The sequence below is a fragment of the Euleptes europaea genome, chromosome 2 (genome assembly GCF_029931775.1).
Source record: "Euleptes europaea isolate rEulEur1 chromosome 2, rEulEur1.hap1, whole genome shotgun sequence".
Taxonomy (NCBI): Eukaryota; Metazoa; Chordata; class Lepidosauria; order Squamata; family Sphaerodactylidae; genus Euleptes; species Euleptes europaea.
In genome coordinates, this window is record NC_079313.1 from 66,625,285 (window position 1) to 66,644,225 (window position 18,941).

At 41.4% G+C, this 18,941-nt stretch overlaps 1 protein-coding gene across 6 annotated transcripts in view; it reads right to left on the bottom strand.

Moving 5' to 3' along the window:
* FGGY (FGGY carbohydrate kinase domain containing) overlaps positions 1 to 18,941 on the bottom strand; it is a 166,127-nt gene that overhangs the window by 108,303 nt on the left and 38,883 nt on the right. For 3 of the 6 annotated variants that reach the window (XM_056844236.1, XM_056844234.1, XM_056844235.1), the window contains exon 5: positions 2,838 to 2,953. The exons of the other annotated variants lie outside the window; for them this stretch is intronic. In XM_056844236.1, coding sequence (XP_056700214.1) covers positions 2,838 to 2,953 — 116 coding nt within the window. The remainder of the gene's footprint in view (positions 1 to 2,837; positions 2,954 to 18,941) is intronic. 6 annotated transcript variants of the gene reach the window in all.

Below are 18,941 nucleotides of genomic sequence, written 5' to 3' on the forward strand. Positions count from 1 at the left end.
AGCCCAGCTGCCCCAGCAGGACGTCCGGGCCCCCAAGGTTGAAGCCCTATCCCCTCATTCCAGCACTATATGAGGATCACTAGGGATGTGAGCTCAGATATAAGCGAGCCAAATACATATACGAAAAATACCTTATCAGTATTTTTCAAATATAATTGGGTCTCCCAAATATATCCTGGATTTTTCAGGATACCAAAAAATTGGTCCCCAAAATCCCAGAAATATTCAGAATTAATCAGGAATATTGGGGAATATTAACCAGGAAAACAGTCCCAGGGCTGTTTTATCCCTTCTCTCCCCCCCTCCCGGTTTTCTGTGTCTCCTGGGGCTTGGTATTGGCTGGCCAGGCTGCTTTAGGTAAGATTCTGTCAGTTTTCAATTGGACCCTTTGGTTCAATTGACTTAAAATTTAGGGGTTATTTAAAGGACAGGTACCAGGAGTTCCCCTGCAATTTTGGTGTCAGTACCTTTAAAAACACCACCCAGCTCCTCGGAAAGATTCCCCATAGGGAATAATGGAGCCGAAAAATATTGGAACCTCCCCCCCAAACCCAGATCCAAATACCACACCAATATTTGGAAACTGAGAAACCAGGAATACAGATTTTTTTTACTCCAGTATATCCAATCCAAAAAATATTGTTGTTGTTGTTTTTGCTGCACTCTTCTAGGTCACACCATCTTCTGCACTGAAGCAGCGGCTCCAGCAACAGAAATACTACTGTTTGGCAGGAGGGAGTCCTAAGTAACAGGATTGTTTATTTGCATGTGTGGGGGTACCACCAGGTCTTTGTAACCCATAGCAGCCCACATCTTCAAATACTAGCGTTGCCTTGTGAAGGCTGTGGTTTCTCCTTACTTACAGAAGAAAGCAGAATAGATACATCCAAGTTTTCCCCTGCTTACCCCCACACACAGCGGTACAACAGGTGCTATGGTACAAATCTCTATTTGTACCACAACAGATGAGAAGGAGAAAGGATTTGACTGTAATAAGCAGCATCAGAAAAGGCTTTCAACCACAGCTATAAAATGAGTCCAGAAATTACTTCCTACATCTCTATTTAAAGACAAGAAAGCTTCACAGATTTCATTACTGGTATCAAATTATTTCTACTTAGTTAAATCCATTAAACTGTTATAGAAATTTGTTCAATTAAAAGTGTTAATTTAAAAAATCAGGTGATTAACTTTGAAGAATAGGGATTTTAAATTCTTGTATGAGAACACTCTCATTAAGGACATGTCTGCTTAGGTGGCCATTAAAAATCCATTAACTTAATAAGGAAAGCTTTTTTTTTTTAAGCTACCCTGAAAGATTTCTGGTAAATGAACATTATAGACTTTTAATGGAAATCTGCCATAAATATTATGCAATTAGCAAAGCCAGCAGTCTAATTAAGCCTTGGGAAAGTTCAAAGCAACATGAAGACAGTACAACAAGCACAGTGCAGATCACAAAATATGTAAAGCACAGCATTTTAAGACCAGGTTACTTTGCATGAGCACTACAAATGCAGGGGCTTACCCGCAAGACCCCCATTCCACCCTGCAAATACTGACACTATTGACACGATCTGACTGCTTTGCAATCTTCTTACTAGTATTTTTACCAACACTCTGAAAACTCTGAAACATCTATCCATTAGTTGTGTATGCCTGCATTATTAATTGGTTGTATTTTGATGGGTTTTTGTAAGCTGTCTTGAGGGCTAAATATGGTGGAAAGACAGGGTAAAAAAATCAACAAGAAATGCACACCAGGTCCTGGGCAATGCTTGGGAGTATCTTGGCTATTTATCCCAAATAAACAACGTTGCTCAGTGTTGGAGGTTTCATTCTCCAGTGGGCCAACATTATAGAAAGCACATATTTCTCCTCTGGTCTCTCTTCCAACTTTACGTTAGTGTTCTTGCCTGGTACACACACATTATTCCGCACTCTAACCTACCAATAGCTGAAAAGAGGGAAGGTTTTCCCTCAAATTCTTTCCTCCAGAAGGTATAAGACTAGACCAGACCTCAATCCTATGTCCACCTCCTTCAGAGCAAGCTCCATGGTTCTTCTCAATCACATATATTGTGTCACAAGACTATTTCACTTCTGAAGCTGGTGTAGATATGAAGCTGGCTACCTTTTCTCTGCAGTTAAGTGAAGGAGCCAGCCATGAATATGCATACTCCCTTCTCCAACCTCTGGAGCAAATTCTCCTCACATGACTTTAACAATTGATGTCAAGGACCAATGACAACAATGCCAGTATCAATGTACCGGTGTTACCAATAACCAGGATTCTTCTTAATGTCATATCAGAAACCAATCTTAAATCTTGATTTCAGATCCTCCTTAAAAGGGTAACCTGGTTAGAGTTGCACATGCTTAAAATTGTTGCCAACATCTCCTTTAAGTGGGCAGGAGAGGGAGGAAACTTCTCCAGAGAAAAGAGCAAATGGGAGAAGGGACCATACATTCTTGAGGCTGGCTTCCAAACTCCTATTAGATGTCAGAGGGTGCCAACATCACATCTGGTCTGGGCCTTGATGGGAAAATTAAGCCAGAGCCTTTCAAAACCGTAGCTTCTTCTAAGTTGTAGACTGAATTTATCTAACTGGAAAGAGAAAAATGTTTTCTTGATTGACAGATGTAATATTTCAACAGTTATGGGGCCAAGAAGAATGATAGAATGTACAGTTAAGTACTACAGGACAACTGTTATGCAGAAGTACTTTCTTTTATTATTTTTGTTAGATTTCCCATTAACACGCACATGAGAAACACTTAGTTCTATGAAAGCGGTCTTCTAAAAATCATACCAAGTATTTAAGGTAAACTGTTACCTATTTTTGTGTACTTATCTGCCACCACATCTTCTAATCCAATCATACTCCAGAAACTATGGTCCCAGCCTTTCTCTGAAGAGTAGGTCCACTTACACACCAATGTACACAATGATCTGTTGAGGGAAAAACCAAATTGGCATTTTTTTAAATCAATGAAAAGCAAAACATATGTGTGTTAGAAATGGGAATAAACCACACTTACAATTATAATATGCAATCTTTACTGTGAAGGTTTAAAAACTGAAGTCTATTATGACTTCATGCCATGTGGATGAGAACATATTTCTGGAATATTTGCTGCCATTATCCCCTTGTACCCACTATTACCTCCTGTGCCATTTTTAGTCCAGCTTTTTACTGGCTTCCTTTTAAAAACTGGTATTTGCTGTATCGCTATAAATGTTGCACTACAGTGATACAGTTAACTACTGTTTTTTTTTCTAAAGCCAGCAAAAAGCCTCTCTGGTGGCACAGGATGACAGAAATGATGGCTGTGATAGGACGACAGGGAGGATGATCCTCCTATGTGGACTCTGCATTGCCACTCAAAATTTGCAACAACTGTGGCTGCACAACAGGGCATTGGCATGTGCGGAAGCATGCTTTGTCTGCAATGTCTAAATCGGGGGTCCCCAACATGGTGCTAGTGAGCTGTAACCATGACGGTGATTCCAGTCATCAGGAACAAAATTAGGTCAACTGCTTTGATAACGTGCATTTAATTAGCAACAGAAACTGTATGAATCCATAGCTGTACAAACCCAATTTGTTTTACCAAGCCTGCACAATGTTCAATTAAGTGATGGTGACTGTAACAGTATAATTAACTGTGCTCAAGTTTATTTAAACATGCAGTGTAAGCACTTTTGGTCCCAAAAGAAAAAGAGAGACACTCCTAATTGGCTTTGTCACTTTCAGCTTTGTCTTTGTCATTTTTGGGAGCAGCAGCTCTTAGCGTACCTTTTTTTTTTTTTTGGTGTCAAGTCACAGTTGACCTATGGTGACCCTGTAGGGCAGGGGTGTCAAACATAAGACTCAGGGGCCGCATCCAGCTCCTTGAGAGCTCTTATCCAGCCCAGGAGCAAGCCGAGCAGCCACCCCCCACACACACGCTTAATCTGGGCTGGCCAGGCATAGCCAGGCCCAACCAAGTGACGTTTATGTCATATCCAGACCTCGTAACAATTGAGTTTGACACCCCTGCTGTAGGGTTTCAGGGCAAGAGGCATTCAGAGGTGGTTTGCCATTGCCTACCTCTACATAGCAATTTTGGATTTCCTTGGTGGTCTCCCTTTTTGGATTTCTCTTGATGGCCAACCCTGCTTAACTTGAGATCTGACGAGATTGCACTAGCCTGGGCTATCCAGGTGAGGATACTACCTGAACTCTTTAAAATTTCCCTGCAGGGCCACAGCTGTCACAGACACCTTGAGGAAGAATGAGGAGGGGATAAGATAGCAGAACACTGATGGTGGAGGTAGAATGGACTGTACCAGTTGACACTGTAGGAGAAAGATCACATTTCAGGATACTCTTACGTTTTAAAAAATCCCTGCCAACAGAAAAGCAGCATAACAAAGAGAAGGGACAGGGGGTTTCTCTGTACTGTGCTGCATTTCTATTTGCATGGAGTATTTTTCATTCAAAAGATCATTCAAAGGTGGAAATTACCACCTGCAGTCTGAAATGTTGTAATCCATCCCATCATCTCAACATTCTACAATGTGTACATCAGACCTGAATTTCCAGATACCACAGTACTCAGTGCTGCTGAAGACCAAAAGCTGGACTAAATAGACTTGACTCAGCAAGGAAATACTGATGTTCAGCTTTGCTAGTCCAGGTTACTATCTTCATTTTGGTCTACCATCTCCTAGCCAATTCCCTTTGCTTCTCTTCAATTTCAACATCCTTACCAGGAATTGGGGGAAGTGTTTCCTATTAGTCAAAATAAGCATTTATTATTTGTTTAAATTATGAATATTAAGTCGCTCTACTGCATTGCAAGATCATAAGCAAAGTATCTGTTCATGAAACTTCCAATGCTCTTTATGGAAGGAAAGATGCATAAGTGCGCAGTGAACTCATGGCAGAGTCCCACAATGCACACAAACCAACTGCATCAGACTGCAATCATCTTGTAAATGCCCTATTGACGTCAATAGAACCAACATTTAACAAATGTGTTTAGAGTGGTCATGGGGTGTCTATCAAGTTAGAGAATAGGGAATCATAGGTTTCCATTCAGTAGTACTTATTTTAGATGCAACACTCTGTGCCCAAGCTATGCTGAACTGGGAGGTCAGCTTAAGAGGCACAGACTTTACAAGGGAAGGAGAGATCAGTTGCTGTCATGGGAAGAGGGAGATACTGTATCACACTGCACTGTCTTTCTGCAGAAATTTCTCATATTTCTAGTTTCACGCTAATGTACCATACTGGAAGCATGGGAACTTCAAATACAGATGAACCTTTTTTGAACTCCTTTGAACTACTTGATATATCTCAAAGAAGCAGAGAAAACACAAATACGAGTAATCTGCAGTTCTGGCTTTCCCCACTTCTCCTGTAACACATGAAGCATGACTCGTGCATCTCAGCTTCAGTGAGATCCAGAGGGATCATCTGGAGTTCACAAAACACACCATGCAATGGACTTACCCATCTTTTCACATTACACCAGAAAAACACTTCATTCTGTCCTGTTTTTCTAGCGGTATGTAGCTAACGTAGCACTTCTCAAACTGCAGGCATTCCTACCATTTCACCAGACCTAGGCTCAGAGTAAGCAGACATTCATACCATTCCTGTAGAATGACCACATTCAGGACTAAAGCCTTCAATACATGTTACCAGCAGGACTGAAGCAGTTCGATAAAGTACTTGGATGTATACCTATTTGATTCCATTTTCCACACTTGATGCTAAATATTCTTCCTTTAGAAAAAAATACCACTGGATAATGCTGAGACACTGACATTTTAAAATGGTATGTCATTGTAAGGTAAGGCTAAATATACCATGCTATGTGCACCATGTCTTCAAGTATTAATAAAAGCATACCACATTCAGCACAAATATAAATCTTGTAAGTAGCGAAGACTCCAGAGTCTATGTACTAAACACAATAAAACAAATTTTAGGGAAAGGGAGGCATAATCATTGACTGCACCTCAAAGCATAATGACCCTCCAATGGTTCTGAGACCAATGGGGAGGGAGGCTTTCACAAAATGTTGCCCTGTGAGACATGCATCCTCCATTTGGAGACAGGGCAAGGTTTTGGAACAGGGTAAAAACATCCACCCATTCCTTACAATATTTAGCCAAATATCGTTGAATATTTCTTAGAAAATACATATCCCACCCTTCCAAAGCTCAGGCCAATTACGACAAAACACACAATAAAATGTAATAGGTTAAGCAATGAACTTACGCTATGTCATCTATAATATATAACCCTCAATAAAACAGATCAACCCAAGATTCCTCTCACCCTCATGAGCCTTTATATACCGGTAGTCTTCATTGAATAACTTTGCATAGTTGGAAAACTGCACGAATCTATCTGGAGGAAATTATCTTCAGCAACTGTAAGTATTAACTGTGCTCTAATGGACCCCTACACTTCTTGCAATGTGCTTGATCTCAAAACCTGCTTAGCGCTATCTGTATGGAGAACAAGATTGCCCTCTTATTTTTCCTGGGAGTATCTCCTGATTTGGGGCTGGACCAGTCAAACATATTTATTGTGCTGTTTCAGGTGTGACTAATGGTAAATACATTGTCAAAGTTAAAACAAAGGAATACGGCTAATAAATATGCCCTCCTTTGTTTCATATATTTGCCACTGTGGGCCTTTTTGATTTTGCCCATTTTTGTTGCTAGTGTCCCCAGTTTGTTTCTTTTTCTGGACATTCATGGCATTTTTAAGCTGCTTATACATTATATGGCATTTATATGTAATTGACACAAAATAGTGTAAAAATTGCAAAACTTCACCACCATAAAACATTAAGCCATAAATGCAATGTCTCAAGGGGTTGATTTATCCAAAAGGAAAATTAGAACAATACTGGGATTTCTGTGCCAACAGAAGCTGCAAAAGTCAGTAGCAACCCTAATTAGAGCGGGCTCAGCTCCAGTAACCTTAATGGTTCAAGTCTCCCCTAAAGCTTTAATCAGAAATTATTGTTCACAAATGAGAAAGATGACCTGGAGCAACACTCCCACTGTCAACACTGCAGCTCAAGACGGCTGAAGGCAGGAAAAGCAGCTGTAAAATTGTGACAGTTTGTAACTGAGAGCCAGTACTGCATAATGGTTAGCGTGTTGGACTGGTATCGAGGAGAACCAGGTTCAGATCCCCATTCTGCCTTGGAAGCTTCCTGGGGATCTGACTCAGATCGCCACCACCTGCTGTCTCGGAAGTCTGTGGACTTCGGAGGGTGCAGTCAGAAGCGATCTGAATGTAGATCCCCACTGCCTGCTGCCTACGAAGTCCACGTGGACTTCGAAGACTGCTGGCAGCGGGGATCTGACTCAGCCAACAGGTGGGGAGGGTGAGGGGGGAAATGGTGGCAAGGCCACAGTAGCCCCGAATAATGCTTTTTTAGTTCCTTTTTATTGCTGCCATTTTTTACCAATAACCACCACCACCCCAATACCAAAAAGGTATTTTGGGGTTTTTTTTCCAGTTTTGCTTCAGATGAATGCACACCCCTATCCCAGCCTGCATTCCAGCAAGGATATCACTGTATGTTATGCAAAACCATAGTCAAGATTAACTGTGGCTAATAAACATTTTTAAGGCATGGTTTCAGATCCTGGTCTGACATACCCTAACTAACAGCAATTAGTGGAATGTCCTATATTCCTACAATCATATTAGTTCACGCAACATCTGAACCCAGCCCTTGAGACTACAACAGATAAGAGTTTATCATCAGAGAACCAGCTAGAAGATTATCTTCTGCAATGTCTGACAAATGACACGTACACACAGGTCATGGAAACACAGTTTTAAGCTCAGACTGGGCCTTACACTAGAAGTAGCAGTAATACTTGGACACATCCTTTATTATCCCAGCAAGCCACAATGAAGACAAGAGAAAAACAATTAAAAAAAAAATAGAGGAGTAAGGTTTCCAGTCCCCTAGGAATATGGATAAAGATATAATCTTATGGGCAGAATCTGGTAAAGATTCAGAAACAAAAAGAACTTTTGGCAGAGCTCCAATTATTAGAAGACAGGGCTTTCAGCACACAGGAAGACTCCAAACAGCTCTAGGCTTCTTTTGTTATGAAAACAGACCTATAGAAATCCTAGTGTTCTCCCCTCACCCCACCCACAGTTGTCTCAGACAGAACATTCAGCACATTTAAACCCTCCAGCAATACTTTATTTTAAATAGAACTGGGTGTTGGTGCCATGGAAGCCACAGGTCATCACGTGGAAGTATGTGAAAACAAGCAACCATTCCCTCCAGCATGGTTAATTACAACAGTATTAATTGCAGGAGGATGCTGCATTAGTTCTAGACACACAGTGCACATATAAATGGCCCTTGTGTCTGAATTAGCAGCGTCTTCTCTCTGCAGGGCTACTATCCTGTGCAAGGTAAGAGAATAGCTGAAGGAGAACTGGGGGAAGGGGAGGGATGGAAAGATTGCCCAAACCTGGTAGGCATTGATAACATCACAAAAAATATTTAGATACACATGACCACAGCACATAAATTAAGATCATGCTTCTAGAGGAATATCAACTTAGCCCTGTAATTTGAACCCACTGGCTAGTTAAATTTCAGTTATGTGTTACATCTTTGGCTTCGGTAGACGTTAGGTCAGGCCAGTAAGGTTCCAGGTTACATCAACACATGAAGAAAATTCTAGGGCAAAGGAAACCATTTTGAAGGTGATGATGAATGCTCAAGGCCCATTTCCGGTCACCTGCAGGGAGTGCGCCATGTTTGTTTTCCTCCCTGAGGACAAGATGGACTTTGCTTGTCAAAAGTGTAAGCTGATAGGGATCTCAGAAGAGAAGGTTCAGAGCCTGGTGTAAAGGATCACTACCCTTCCTGAGATTAGGGAAGAGGAGGATTTCATTAAGCAAAGCCATGAGGCCAGCATAGGGATGGAGACCAATCAAAGGGACAACAGAGTGTTTGACTTCCCTGATGTGCCTCCTCTGAGCATGACAGCACGAACCAGGAGGCATCAGATGAGATCGCACTCAATGCAATTGGAACTCAGAAAATCATTATAATGTTCGGAAATTTACTAATAAATGAAGTATTGCTGTTCCCATTATGAATTATCTCCCTTCACTTTGAAAACTGTCCCTTTATTACTTTCCCGTGCTTCTGTTATCCAGCTACTCACGCATAAAGAGGACCCATCCCCACCAATCTGAAAAAAAGATGAGCGAAGGACACCAGATTTCCTGTTAATTAGCAGAAATATGCTGGCCCTCAACAACTCTAGTTTGGCACAATAGTGTGCGTTTGCCCCATCCACATCACTGCTTCCTGCTATCTTATTAGGGCCTGGACAAGTAACCCTGGCTAGAGCAGAACAACTGTAAATGATGAGCCCTGTCCTCCTTTTTTTTTCCCTCATCCCCATTTTACTCCTACAAATAATCATTCTGCATCTGATTGTTGGCCTGCCATTTCAATTGGTTAGGAAACAAAACAGGTAGCACAATTTTTTAAAATGACTTTTGTAGTATTATTTTCATTTCTACAGTCATGGGTCTTCTTTAGGTAATATAGACAAATATCCAACTATGCAGATCCTCTGACAGAATGGCATTTCCATTTGTAGAAGAGGGGCAAGCAACTTCCACTGATTCTTCCCTCCCCCTGCAGATCCCCCCCTTTGACCTGATGCTGTTTCTGAGGGTTGGCTGAACCCCAGGAACAAAATTCAAGGGCCTGCCATTGGAATGCAGGAGGAAGGAAAAATGGGAAAGTCCCTGCTCCTCGAAGTCCACAGATGGCTGGATATACACTACTGCTGGAACTCTTCCCATAAGCCAGAAATACACTGTATGATTAAAGAGTACAAAACCTGTTTGGCTTCTTTTCTTATTGTATTTTTAACATAAGAAAAATTGGATTTAAGATGTACTAGATCTAATTTGTAGAAATATTTGTATTTATTGTTCTCAGTGGGTTTGTGGAAATGCATAAATCACATGAGCACTCAACCTTCACACAGCAATATTCATTTTATCTTCTGTTTATGAATACTGAGGCGCTTAGGCACAGCTATACAGTCTCCATCTTTGCTAGTTAATCAAGGAAAAACTGGACAGTCCTCCTTGGAAATTAGACTAGACTAATCAATCTTGGAGTTTCTTGGTATTGTATGACAAATTAATCAGCAAAACCAAGCACGAATCCAACAGTATTTCATTCTAAGAATCCTTGCATGTAGAAATTCATAAAGCATTTGCTTTGATTTTGAATTTCCAAAGAAGGTATAGTAAACGCTATTATGCACCCCATTTGTCTCAGCTAGAACCCCCATAACCTTTGGGGGGGGGTTTGTAACAGGTAACATTTGAATGAATTCAAGGTTCAAGAAAACCTTGGCCGCCTAACAAGCATAAGGAGACAGCTAAGGTGAGAATCCCTAGAAGATTAAAAATCATCCCTGAAATTGTTGTAGGTAGTTTGCCAAGCTACAAAACCAACTAAGATACAACATATCAGTACCAGTGAATCCTAAAGCAGTCAACTTGAAATAGTGTTGCCAACCATGACCTCAGTTGGTTAACTTCTGGGACTGGACACAGCTGATAATGGACAGAATAGATGTACAAAGGAATTAAAGCATTCCATGAATGACCTTTAAATGTGCCCCTTTTAGTGAAAACAGGAGCTGTGCCAGAAGACTAAGCCCCTTGTTCCATGACAGCTTGAACTCCCCAAATAAATATCTAGGGTCAAGGTTTTTTGGGTTAACTAAGATTCAAGGTTCTTTGGATTAACAATGAAGTTAATGTCAGAGTGTACAAAATGGAATGCACCATGCATTCTGCCTCTCTAGATGTCCCAGTGTACATTTTCTTTAAAAAAAAAAAAAACTTCCTGGAAATCATATACTTCACAATATCAGAAATGCTATTATTTTATCAAGCATCTAATTAGTAATTTTGCTTTTTCATAAAACAATTATTATATTTATTACTTTTTACTGTACTGTACTCACATTGCTTCCCATTACTAGACAAAAATTTTAACCTACATGTGCTGTTTCATAAAGTTTAGGATTTTACTGTTGGGGAGAGAAAACTCTTGCAGTTTTCTACACCCATGTGTGCAATTAATCTTCTGTGATTTCAGCCACTCCCTGGCAAGTTCCATTTATATTTAACACTGGACAGAGTTTCAGAAATGGATAGTGTACACAACCGGATTCTTTTCCAGGACAATGTAACAAGATAAACAGAACCCTTTGATCTTAGGGAATTCTCTGGCAGTTTTGCACCCAAATTTGGAAGTGACCTTCAGTTAACATTTCTAAGCAAATGATGTAATCAAGAGAAACATTTGGAGACAGCAAACCACCAGGGTCAGACTCATCTAATCAAAATTATACAAATAATTATTTGTATTAAAATATGGACCCTGTTACTTATCTGTGTAACTGTGTCCTGAATGCCAGAAGCTTTGTTATATACGAGAGTTTAAGTGACAAAGTACACATGATGTTGACATTTCATGATTGGAGATGCCAATGTCTTTTTGGATCCCTCCCCCACAAAAAGCAACTGTGGGTCGGGCTACATGGATTAGAAATATAATCCTGGGGAAGGGTAAATACTCTGCCCTCTTGTACTTTCTCGTGTGTGTGTGTGTGGGGGGGAGCTGACTTCTCAAACCTAATGTTTTCCTACCCCCGTGTTTAAAGAAAAACTTTTTGACCCAAAAGGTTTATAGGCCCCACATATGAATTGTGTGAATATATCACTCAGAAATCTGAACTGGATTTTGCAGTGGCAACCATCTGCTTCCTATTTCTACTAACTATTTAGCCACCCCTATCCCACCACCTCAATCTCATTGCCCTTTCTGGATTTTGACCAGTTCTTTGTATACAGTAGTAGTAAACAGTTTGCAGAAGACTGAATAACCAGACTTCCAAAGCTGCTTCCTCAGTGTGTCGTCCCCATCCCCCTGCAATTTGTCTAAATTTTTGAGCCAGGTTTTCCTTTACACATTGGAGCCAGTGAAAGACCACTTTTCTCCTTTGTCAGTGCTTTCATCACCACTGAGTCTGCAACACACTGCCCTGTTCTGGGTGTCTCCCCCACACCAAGCTGACATACTGGGATACTGTCTGCTTCCGTGCAGCCCTCCATCCTCCTCCTTCCAGCCCTGCGCCTCCACTAAAAACCATCTGGATACATTTTTCTTGGAAACATTGGTTCAAAGGTGGACTGAGAAAGCATGGAGAAAAGGTGGCTTGAAACTGGCACAACGACGACACACAGTGCTGTGCATATGTGTGTAAAGTGCCCTCAAGTCGCAGCTGACATGGCAACCCAACAGGGTTTTCAAGACAAGAGACATTTAGAGGTGGTTTGCCATTGCCTTCCTCTGCAAAGCAACTCTGGTCTTTCTTGATGGTCTCCCATCCATGTACTAACCAGGGAAGACCCTGCTTAGCTTCTGAGATCTGATGAGATCAGGCTAGCCTGGGCCATCCATATATATAAGGGGAAAACAAATGTATCTAAGAAGTCAAGTAGAGCAATAAGCTCACGCATAAATGCTTTGAGTCCTGAAAGCTTATACCCTGAAAATTTTATTGGCCTTTAAGGTACTACTGGACTCAAATTTTGTTCTACTACTACAGTAAACATGCCTACACACCTGAAACAATCTGTAGTTTGTTAACTGGACTGCTAGAATGAATAGGGTTGCCAGGTCCCTCTTTGCAACTGGCGGGAGGTTTTTGGGGCAGCGACTGAGGAGGGCAGGTTTGGAGAGGGGAGGGACTTCAATGCCATAGAGTCCAATTGCCAAAGCGGCCACTTTCTCCAGGGGAACTGATCCCTATCGGCTGGAGAACAGTTGCAAAAGCAGATCTCCAGCTAGTACCTGGAGGTTGGCAACCCTAAGAATGAAGGAAGAGAAGAAACCAGCAGTGACTCTTTTGTGGAGGGAAAAGACAGAGGACACAGCTTCTGCACTGAAAATCACGGCTTAAGCATGTGCTCAAACAACTCATACCTGAATTCTGTGTGCCTTGTGGGGAGGGGGCTGCAGCTGTATTTGGTTCTAGAACCCGCTTTCTGCTTGAGGCTCCTTGGAGACTGGGATGTGTTGGCCTTACAATTCCTTGCCAGACCAGGTTACCTGACTGTGCCCAGCCTGCCTTTCTCTATAAGAATCCTCATTCTCATCTCTGCAGTGTTGGAGGAAACACTCTGATATCTGCCCTGCAACTTAAAGCAGCCTTCACATGGCAGTTATTAAAAATACAGCAACCCTCTGAGGCAGCCCCTGTATATTCTGGATTACATGCGTTTTAGAATTATTCCCAGAGATGCATGCACAAGAAAAGTCTCAGTGACATCATCAAAATGCCTTGTTAAAATAAGTTTATAAGCTCTATTTACCAGGAAGCCAGGACATAATATAAACAGGATTGCCTGAGCATGCTGCATAATGATCTCATGTACATACATCCAAGAGAACTATTTTTTTTAATCATCATGTTGGAAGAGAGCTTTATATCAAAACTGTCATCTTAAAATTGCCTAATAAAAGAGTAAAGACACATATGATAACAGAGCTCACAAAGAATTCTTAGGCTTCAGCCCAAATCTGGCTTTGCAACCTAAAAGATGGCTGTGCATCCCGCCAGATCAAGCCCTGACTCAACCATGAGTTTTGCCTCTTCCCACCATTTTTATACAGGTTGTTTACTCTTCTGTGTGTTTAAAAGGAACACATGAACTCATGTGTTTATATTTTACCATACTTTTTAAAAAGGATAAAAAAAATTTTTAAAGGAAAACTTTTCAGGGAGTTTTCTCCCCGGGGGGTGGGGAGGAAGAGTTCCTTGGTGACATCATGGAGACCAGCCATTAGCACTATATAGCAAGTTTGCAAAACTTTTTTTTAAAAGAACTTGACCCTGGGCAATTTTAAAAGAAGTGCTCTAAAAATGGGGGGGGGGGGAGTTGCAAGTGTAAAATCTTCACCCATATGCTGCAAAGTACAGAACAATGCACGGAACTGTAAACACTATTGTCCATCATCTTTGACAGATACCTAATATGGGAGAAGAAAATAAATTATTCATAATGAAGATGTCACTTGCTAGTTGAAAACTGCCAAAACCCATCTTCTTTTTTAATTTGTGTCTTTATCACTGAGGGCAAGTGTCAAACTATGTGTACAAAAAAATTAAACATGCTGCTGTTAAATTAATGAGAGAAATTTATTTTGACAGCTGTAGCAGCTAACAGAAAGTGTTTCTCTACTTTAGGGGACACAGATCTTATGTACCACAAATCATGTCCATAATTTACGTGCTGACAACACAAACTCTTTAGAAAGTCTAATGGCATATTATTTTGTCAATAGCATCATTAACTCTAATCCAAAGAGCCTCAAAGACAGAAGTCTGGAAGATATACATAATGGCATCACCTGCCAAGGCCGAGCCCTAGATCCGAGTCTGTCACTGAGCAAGAACCAACATCAGGAAACTAGGAGCCCCTTGCTGAGACCACCAGTCTACCTCTGCATCCCCATGTGAACAACTTGGGACACCAAGAACAGCAAATACAGCAGCTGTACTGAAGCCTAGGCCAGACAACAGTGGGTGTCTAGCAGCTCAGACTATCCCATCTAACAGATTGACTGCAACAGGAAGAAAATAAATGAACTCTAAAGTCAGTTATGCGTGGTACTTTCACTCAGTTCACCCCCAGTCTGTCTCGGTTGTTCCCTGGAGTTATGCATGAGTTTTCCCTTCATTAGAGATGACCTTGCTGCCAGCCCTCACAAATCCCAGGTCTTCCCATCCCTCTGTTAACCCGATTCTGCCCTCTCCCCTGAGCTCAGCCCACTTGAAATCCCCATGCATAAGGCAAAGCATGAGACAAGAAGCTTGGAGGAGCGACATTTCTCTCACAGAAAGAACTACAGCCGATTACAAAGCGTGTCAAGAGGTGGGGATTCAAATGCTTCCTACTTCCTGGGAGTTCTTTCTGAGCATTTAGAAATGAGGCTTGGGTTTCTCCCCCACCCCACCCCCATTCCTTTTAGGGAGCTCCGTTTTGTTTTTTGTTTTTAAAATGCTTTTTGACTCGGCACTTGGGTTTCTGGGGGTGGGGACTTCTAAGCACTATGGTCAATTACAAAGTAGCATTTCAAGGGGTGGGGACTCATAAGTGTCTTGTTTTGAGCGTGAAGACTGCTAGTGCATAGCTTTGCAAGACGAAAGTGTGGGTCCAGCAAGCAACGAACCTCAGGTAAAACTCCCATGCATAATAGAACCTAAGTCTTATCGGGAGCAGGGTCCTACTAAGTACACCACTGATAAACAACTGACTATGAAGAATGATTGCAGGGCACTCTACATCAGAGGCAACTGTGTAAAGGGCTTTGTGAACATGTAATTACCGATGCCAAAAGCAGTAACAACATGGATTCAGTCACACTGAAGCAAACCAGCACAATGATGCCCATAAGGATCAGTCCACAAAAGCTATTGAACCAAACATACCAGCCTGTTTTACTTTTCTTTGAAACTGATCATTAACAATAATCATTATAATTGATTTTTACTCCAATTTTATCATATTGATTGGTTTAAAGGGCTAAAATAGCCAAAGCTACAGCACAGCAATATCAAGCATGATGGTTTGGGAGGTGGGGGTGAGAACAAACACACGCACAACCCTGTGGCCTAAGGGTATGGGTTACTGTGTGCGCACACACAGAATTCTAAACCTCCCAGGTGACTTAAGGAATGCCTGAACATGCCTCACAGTGAATGTTGTCAGAGAAATCGGTGAACCAGAAGGGTGGAGTCCATCACTAACCTCAGGAGAATTGTTGTATGCAGCAGTTTGAAATCACATCATTAAGACCTTTTTCAATCCTCTATATGAAGCAAGAATTGAAACAAAAGAGTGCAACAATGTAGAACTACTACAAGTTTAAGAACAATTAGACTGTAAAGAGCAAGGGAGAAGACTAAAACTAATTTACTTTGAGGTTCACATATTCAGCCATAGTTACAGTTTGGGAAGGATATTGTCAACTTAGAGAATTCAAAGGAAAATTAGTAGGTCAATCTATAAGTTCAACAGAAATAAACAGATGTTTAACCTTTCTGTATAGGAGGGAACAGAGACTGATAAATACAGGGAAGGAGGATAGATGTGTGAGTTGGGACTCTCTTGGGTCCTGCCCTTAAGGCAGTTTAGTAATGGAATAAGCCACCTGTAAAACGTACCTATTTTCATCTTTTCACTTGGAATTTTAAGTTGGTCATTTGAGATCACCTGACTTGACATAGACTACTGTTGTATGTACATACTTACATAGAAACACTGATCAGGATACAAGCATGTCCCTCTGCTGAACATCACAGTGGCCCATGTAAAAGGTTGACACAGGTAATATGATGCCAGCAAACACACATGCTAGCTTATAAGCATACTATCTGGCACAGGTGACTATCATAAAGAGCTTTTAAAAAGGGCAATGCTATTTTGCCAGTCTGCTCCTAGCTGTGAAATCATTAAAACTCTGGACCACTTTCCTATGAAAATGAATGACAGCATAACTCACTTCTAAGCAAGAGTCAAAGTGGTTAAATCCTAGGACAAATATCACAAAAATCAAGGTATTCCTGATCTCAGAAAGTTTAAAGGAATGCAGACTACCCAAAAAAAAGAAAGCAGTTGTTTGTTTTTTCTGCCACCTTTCCAAGGTTTACGTCTGAAATGAGGATAAAAAGTCTTTTTTTTTAAGTTGCAGCATTCAGACTTTATGAAAATATAACACCAGACATGCATTTCTTAAGATTTTTTAAAAAAATCATTTGATCTAACTTCATGTGAATTTTCAGGTACAGCTCCAAGAAGTAATGAGGCGGATGACACAAGGTACCAACATATCAAAGTTCTTCAAACCAGTTAGCATGTTTAAAAAGTTGGTCCACTGCAAACTCCTTACACAATACTCTCTAGTGCAGGGGAAGAATACATTTACTGGGTTATTTATTTCATTTATACCCAACTTTTCTCCCCACTAAGGACCCAAAGTGGCTCACAACAGCCACCCCTTCTTCGTTTTATTCTCACAACAACCCTGGTAGCTTAGTGAGAGCATGTGACTGCACCGAGGTCAACCAGCCAGCTTCCACGGCAAAGCGCTGATTTCAACTTGTCTTCCTTAGCTAAGGTTCTAACCACTACACCATCAATTGTACTACCTATTTTTCATCCTAGATAACACGCAGTTGCACTTACCCATAAATGATGTTCCCTGAGTGGTCATCTGGGAACTGCTCATGAACATTATAAAGCTCTTCAGACTGTCTGAGGCACTCCTCTCCCTTTTGTGCCATTCCCCCCCCCACTTTCCCACTGAGACTAATGAGCAGGAACATACCTCCCTCAGTTCCTTGAAGCCACCACTAGAGAGCAGATAAAACAGATAACTAGGAAGCTCACAGAAGGGTCAAAAGGAGGGATGGATGACTGCACAGATGACCACTTAATGAACATCAGCTGCAGGTAAGTGCAACCAGGTTTTCAGCATCATGGTCATTGTGCCCACATGTTAGAATAGAGAGCTAACTCATGCAGATAGTGGGCAAGCAGCTTTCAGTTGAAAAGACTTTGCAAAACTACCTTTCCTGCTTGTGCTTCCTTCACGGTATCAACATCCATTGAATAGTAGCTGCTGAAAGTAGAGGAAGAGGACCAAGCTGCTGCTCTCCAAATCACTCCAGTGGAGACCTGTAGAGCTCCGGTAGAATAAACACGAACCTGTAGGGGACAACTGACCCATGACAACTCATAGCAAAGTTTAATCAAAGACACTATGAGAGATAGACTGTGAAGAAACCTGCAATGTTCTTTAGAACTTCCATAAGAAATAAAAAAAAGAGCTGATATTTTCTTAAATCTTTTATTCTGTTAAAGTACAAAACAGAGTGATCAATGGATATCAAGGGACTGCAATGAGCATTCATGCTCATCCTTTGGGTTTGGGAAATAGATGAGGAGGATTATGTCCTGATTAAGGTAGAACGATGAGACCAACTTGTTGCAAGGCCACAGAATCACCCTGGTATTGTGGATTTTCAGAAAGGGGCTCATTGCCTTAGGGCTGACAGCTCACTACTGATTGCCACTAGAAAAAAACAGTTTTAAAAGTTAGAAAGTGAAGAGAACAGCTAGCCAAGAGCTTAAAAGGATTCGGAAAGCATCTTCTGGAGTCTGGATCCTGAGCCCCCAAGAGAACAGAAGTATAAGGTGAATTGCCATCTCACAAGAGCCCTCTGGGACCTGCTGAGGGGGGCATTTTTCACGGTAGATTTTGCTTCTGTTTTGCCACGAACTAAAAAAAACCACGATTTAAATGTTTTTTTCATGGCCGCGATTTATCCCTGTCAATCTCGATGTAGTTTTGGTTTTTCATGGGAACAAAGCACGCTGTATTTGACAACGATTTGGTCTGTCCCTTTTGCAGGAGGCCTTCCCTTCCAACAGGCTCATTGTTTATGCCTGCCCCCAGCTCCGCCCCAACTCCGCCCAGCAGATTACCTCATGCGGTTCACCAGCCCCAGAGCAAAAAACAAGCACCAGTCTCTCTGGTCTCCTCCATTTTTCTTCTACCCTCGCTCTGTTCTGCTTTTGGAACAGTCAGATTTCAAATTTGGGGGGGGGGGGGGCAAGGCAGCGCTTTCCTCAAAGCTTCCCTCTATTTTCTATAGGTGTGGAACCCATTGCCCTTTAATGATAGACAGGATTGGGGGGGGGGCAGGAATTGCATCCATGTACTCAGAGAAGTGTTTAGCTGAAAGTGGGAATGGCGGGGGGTAGAGGAAAGAA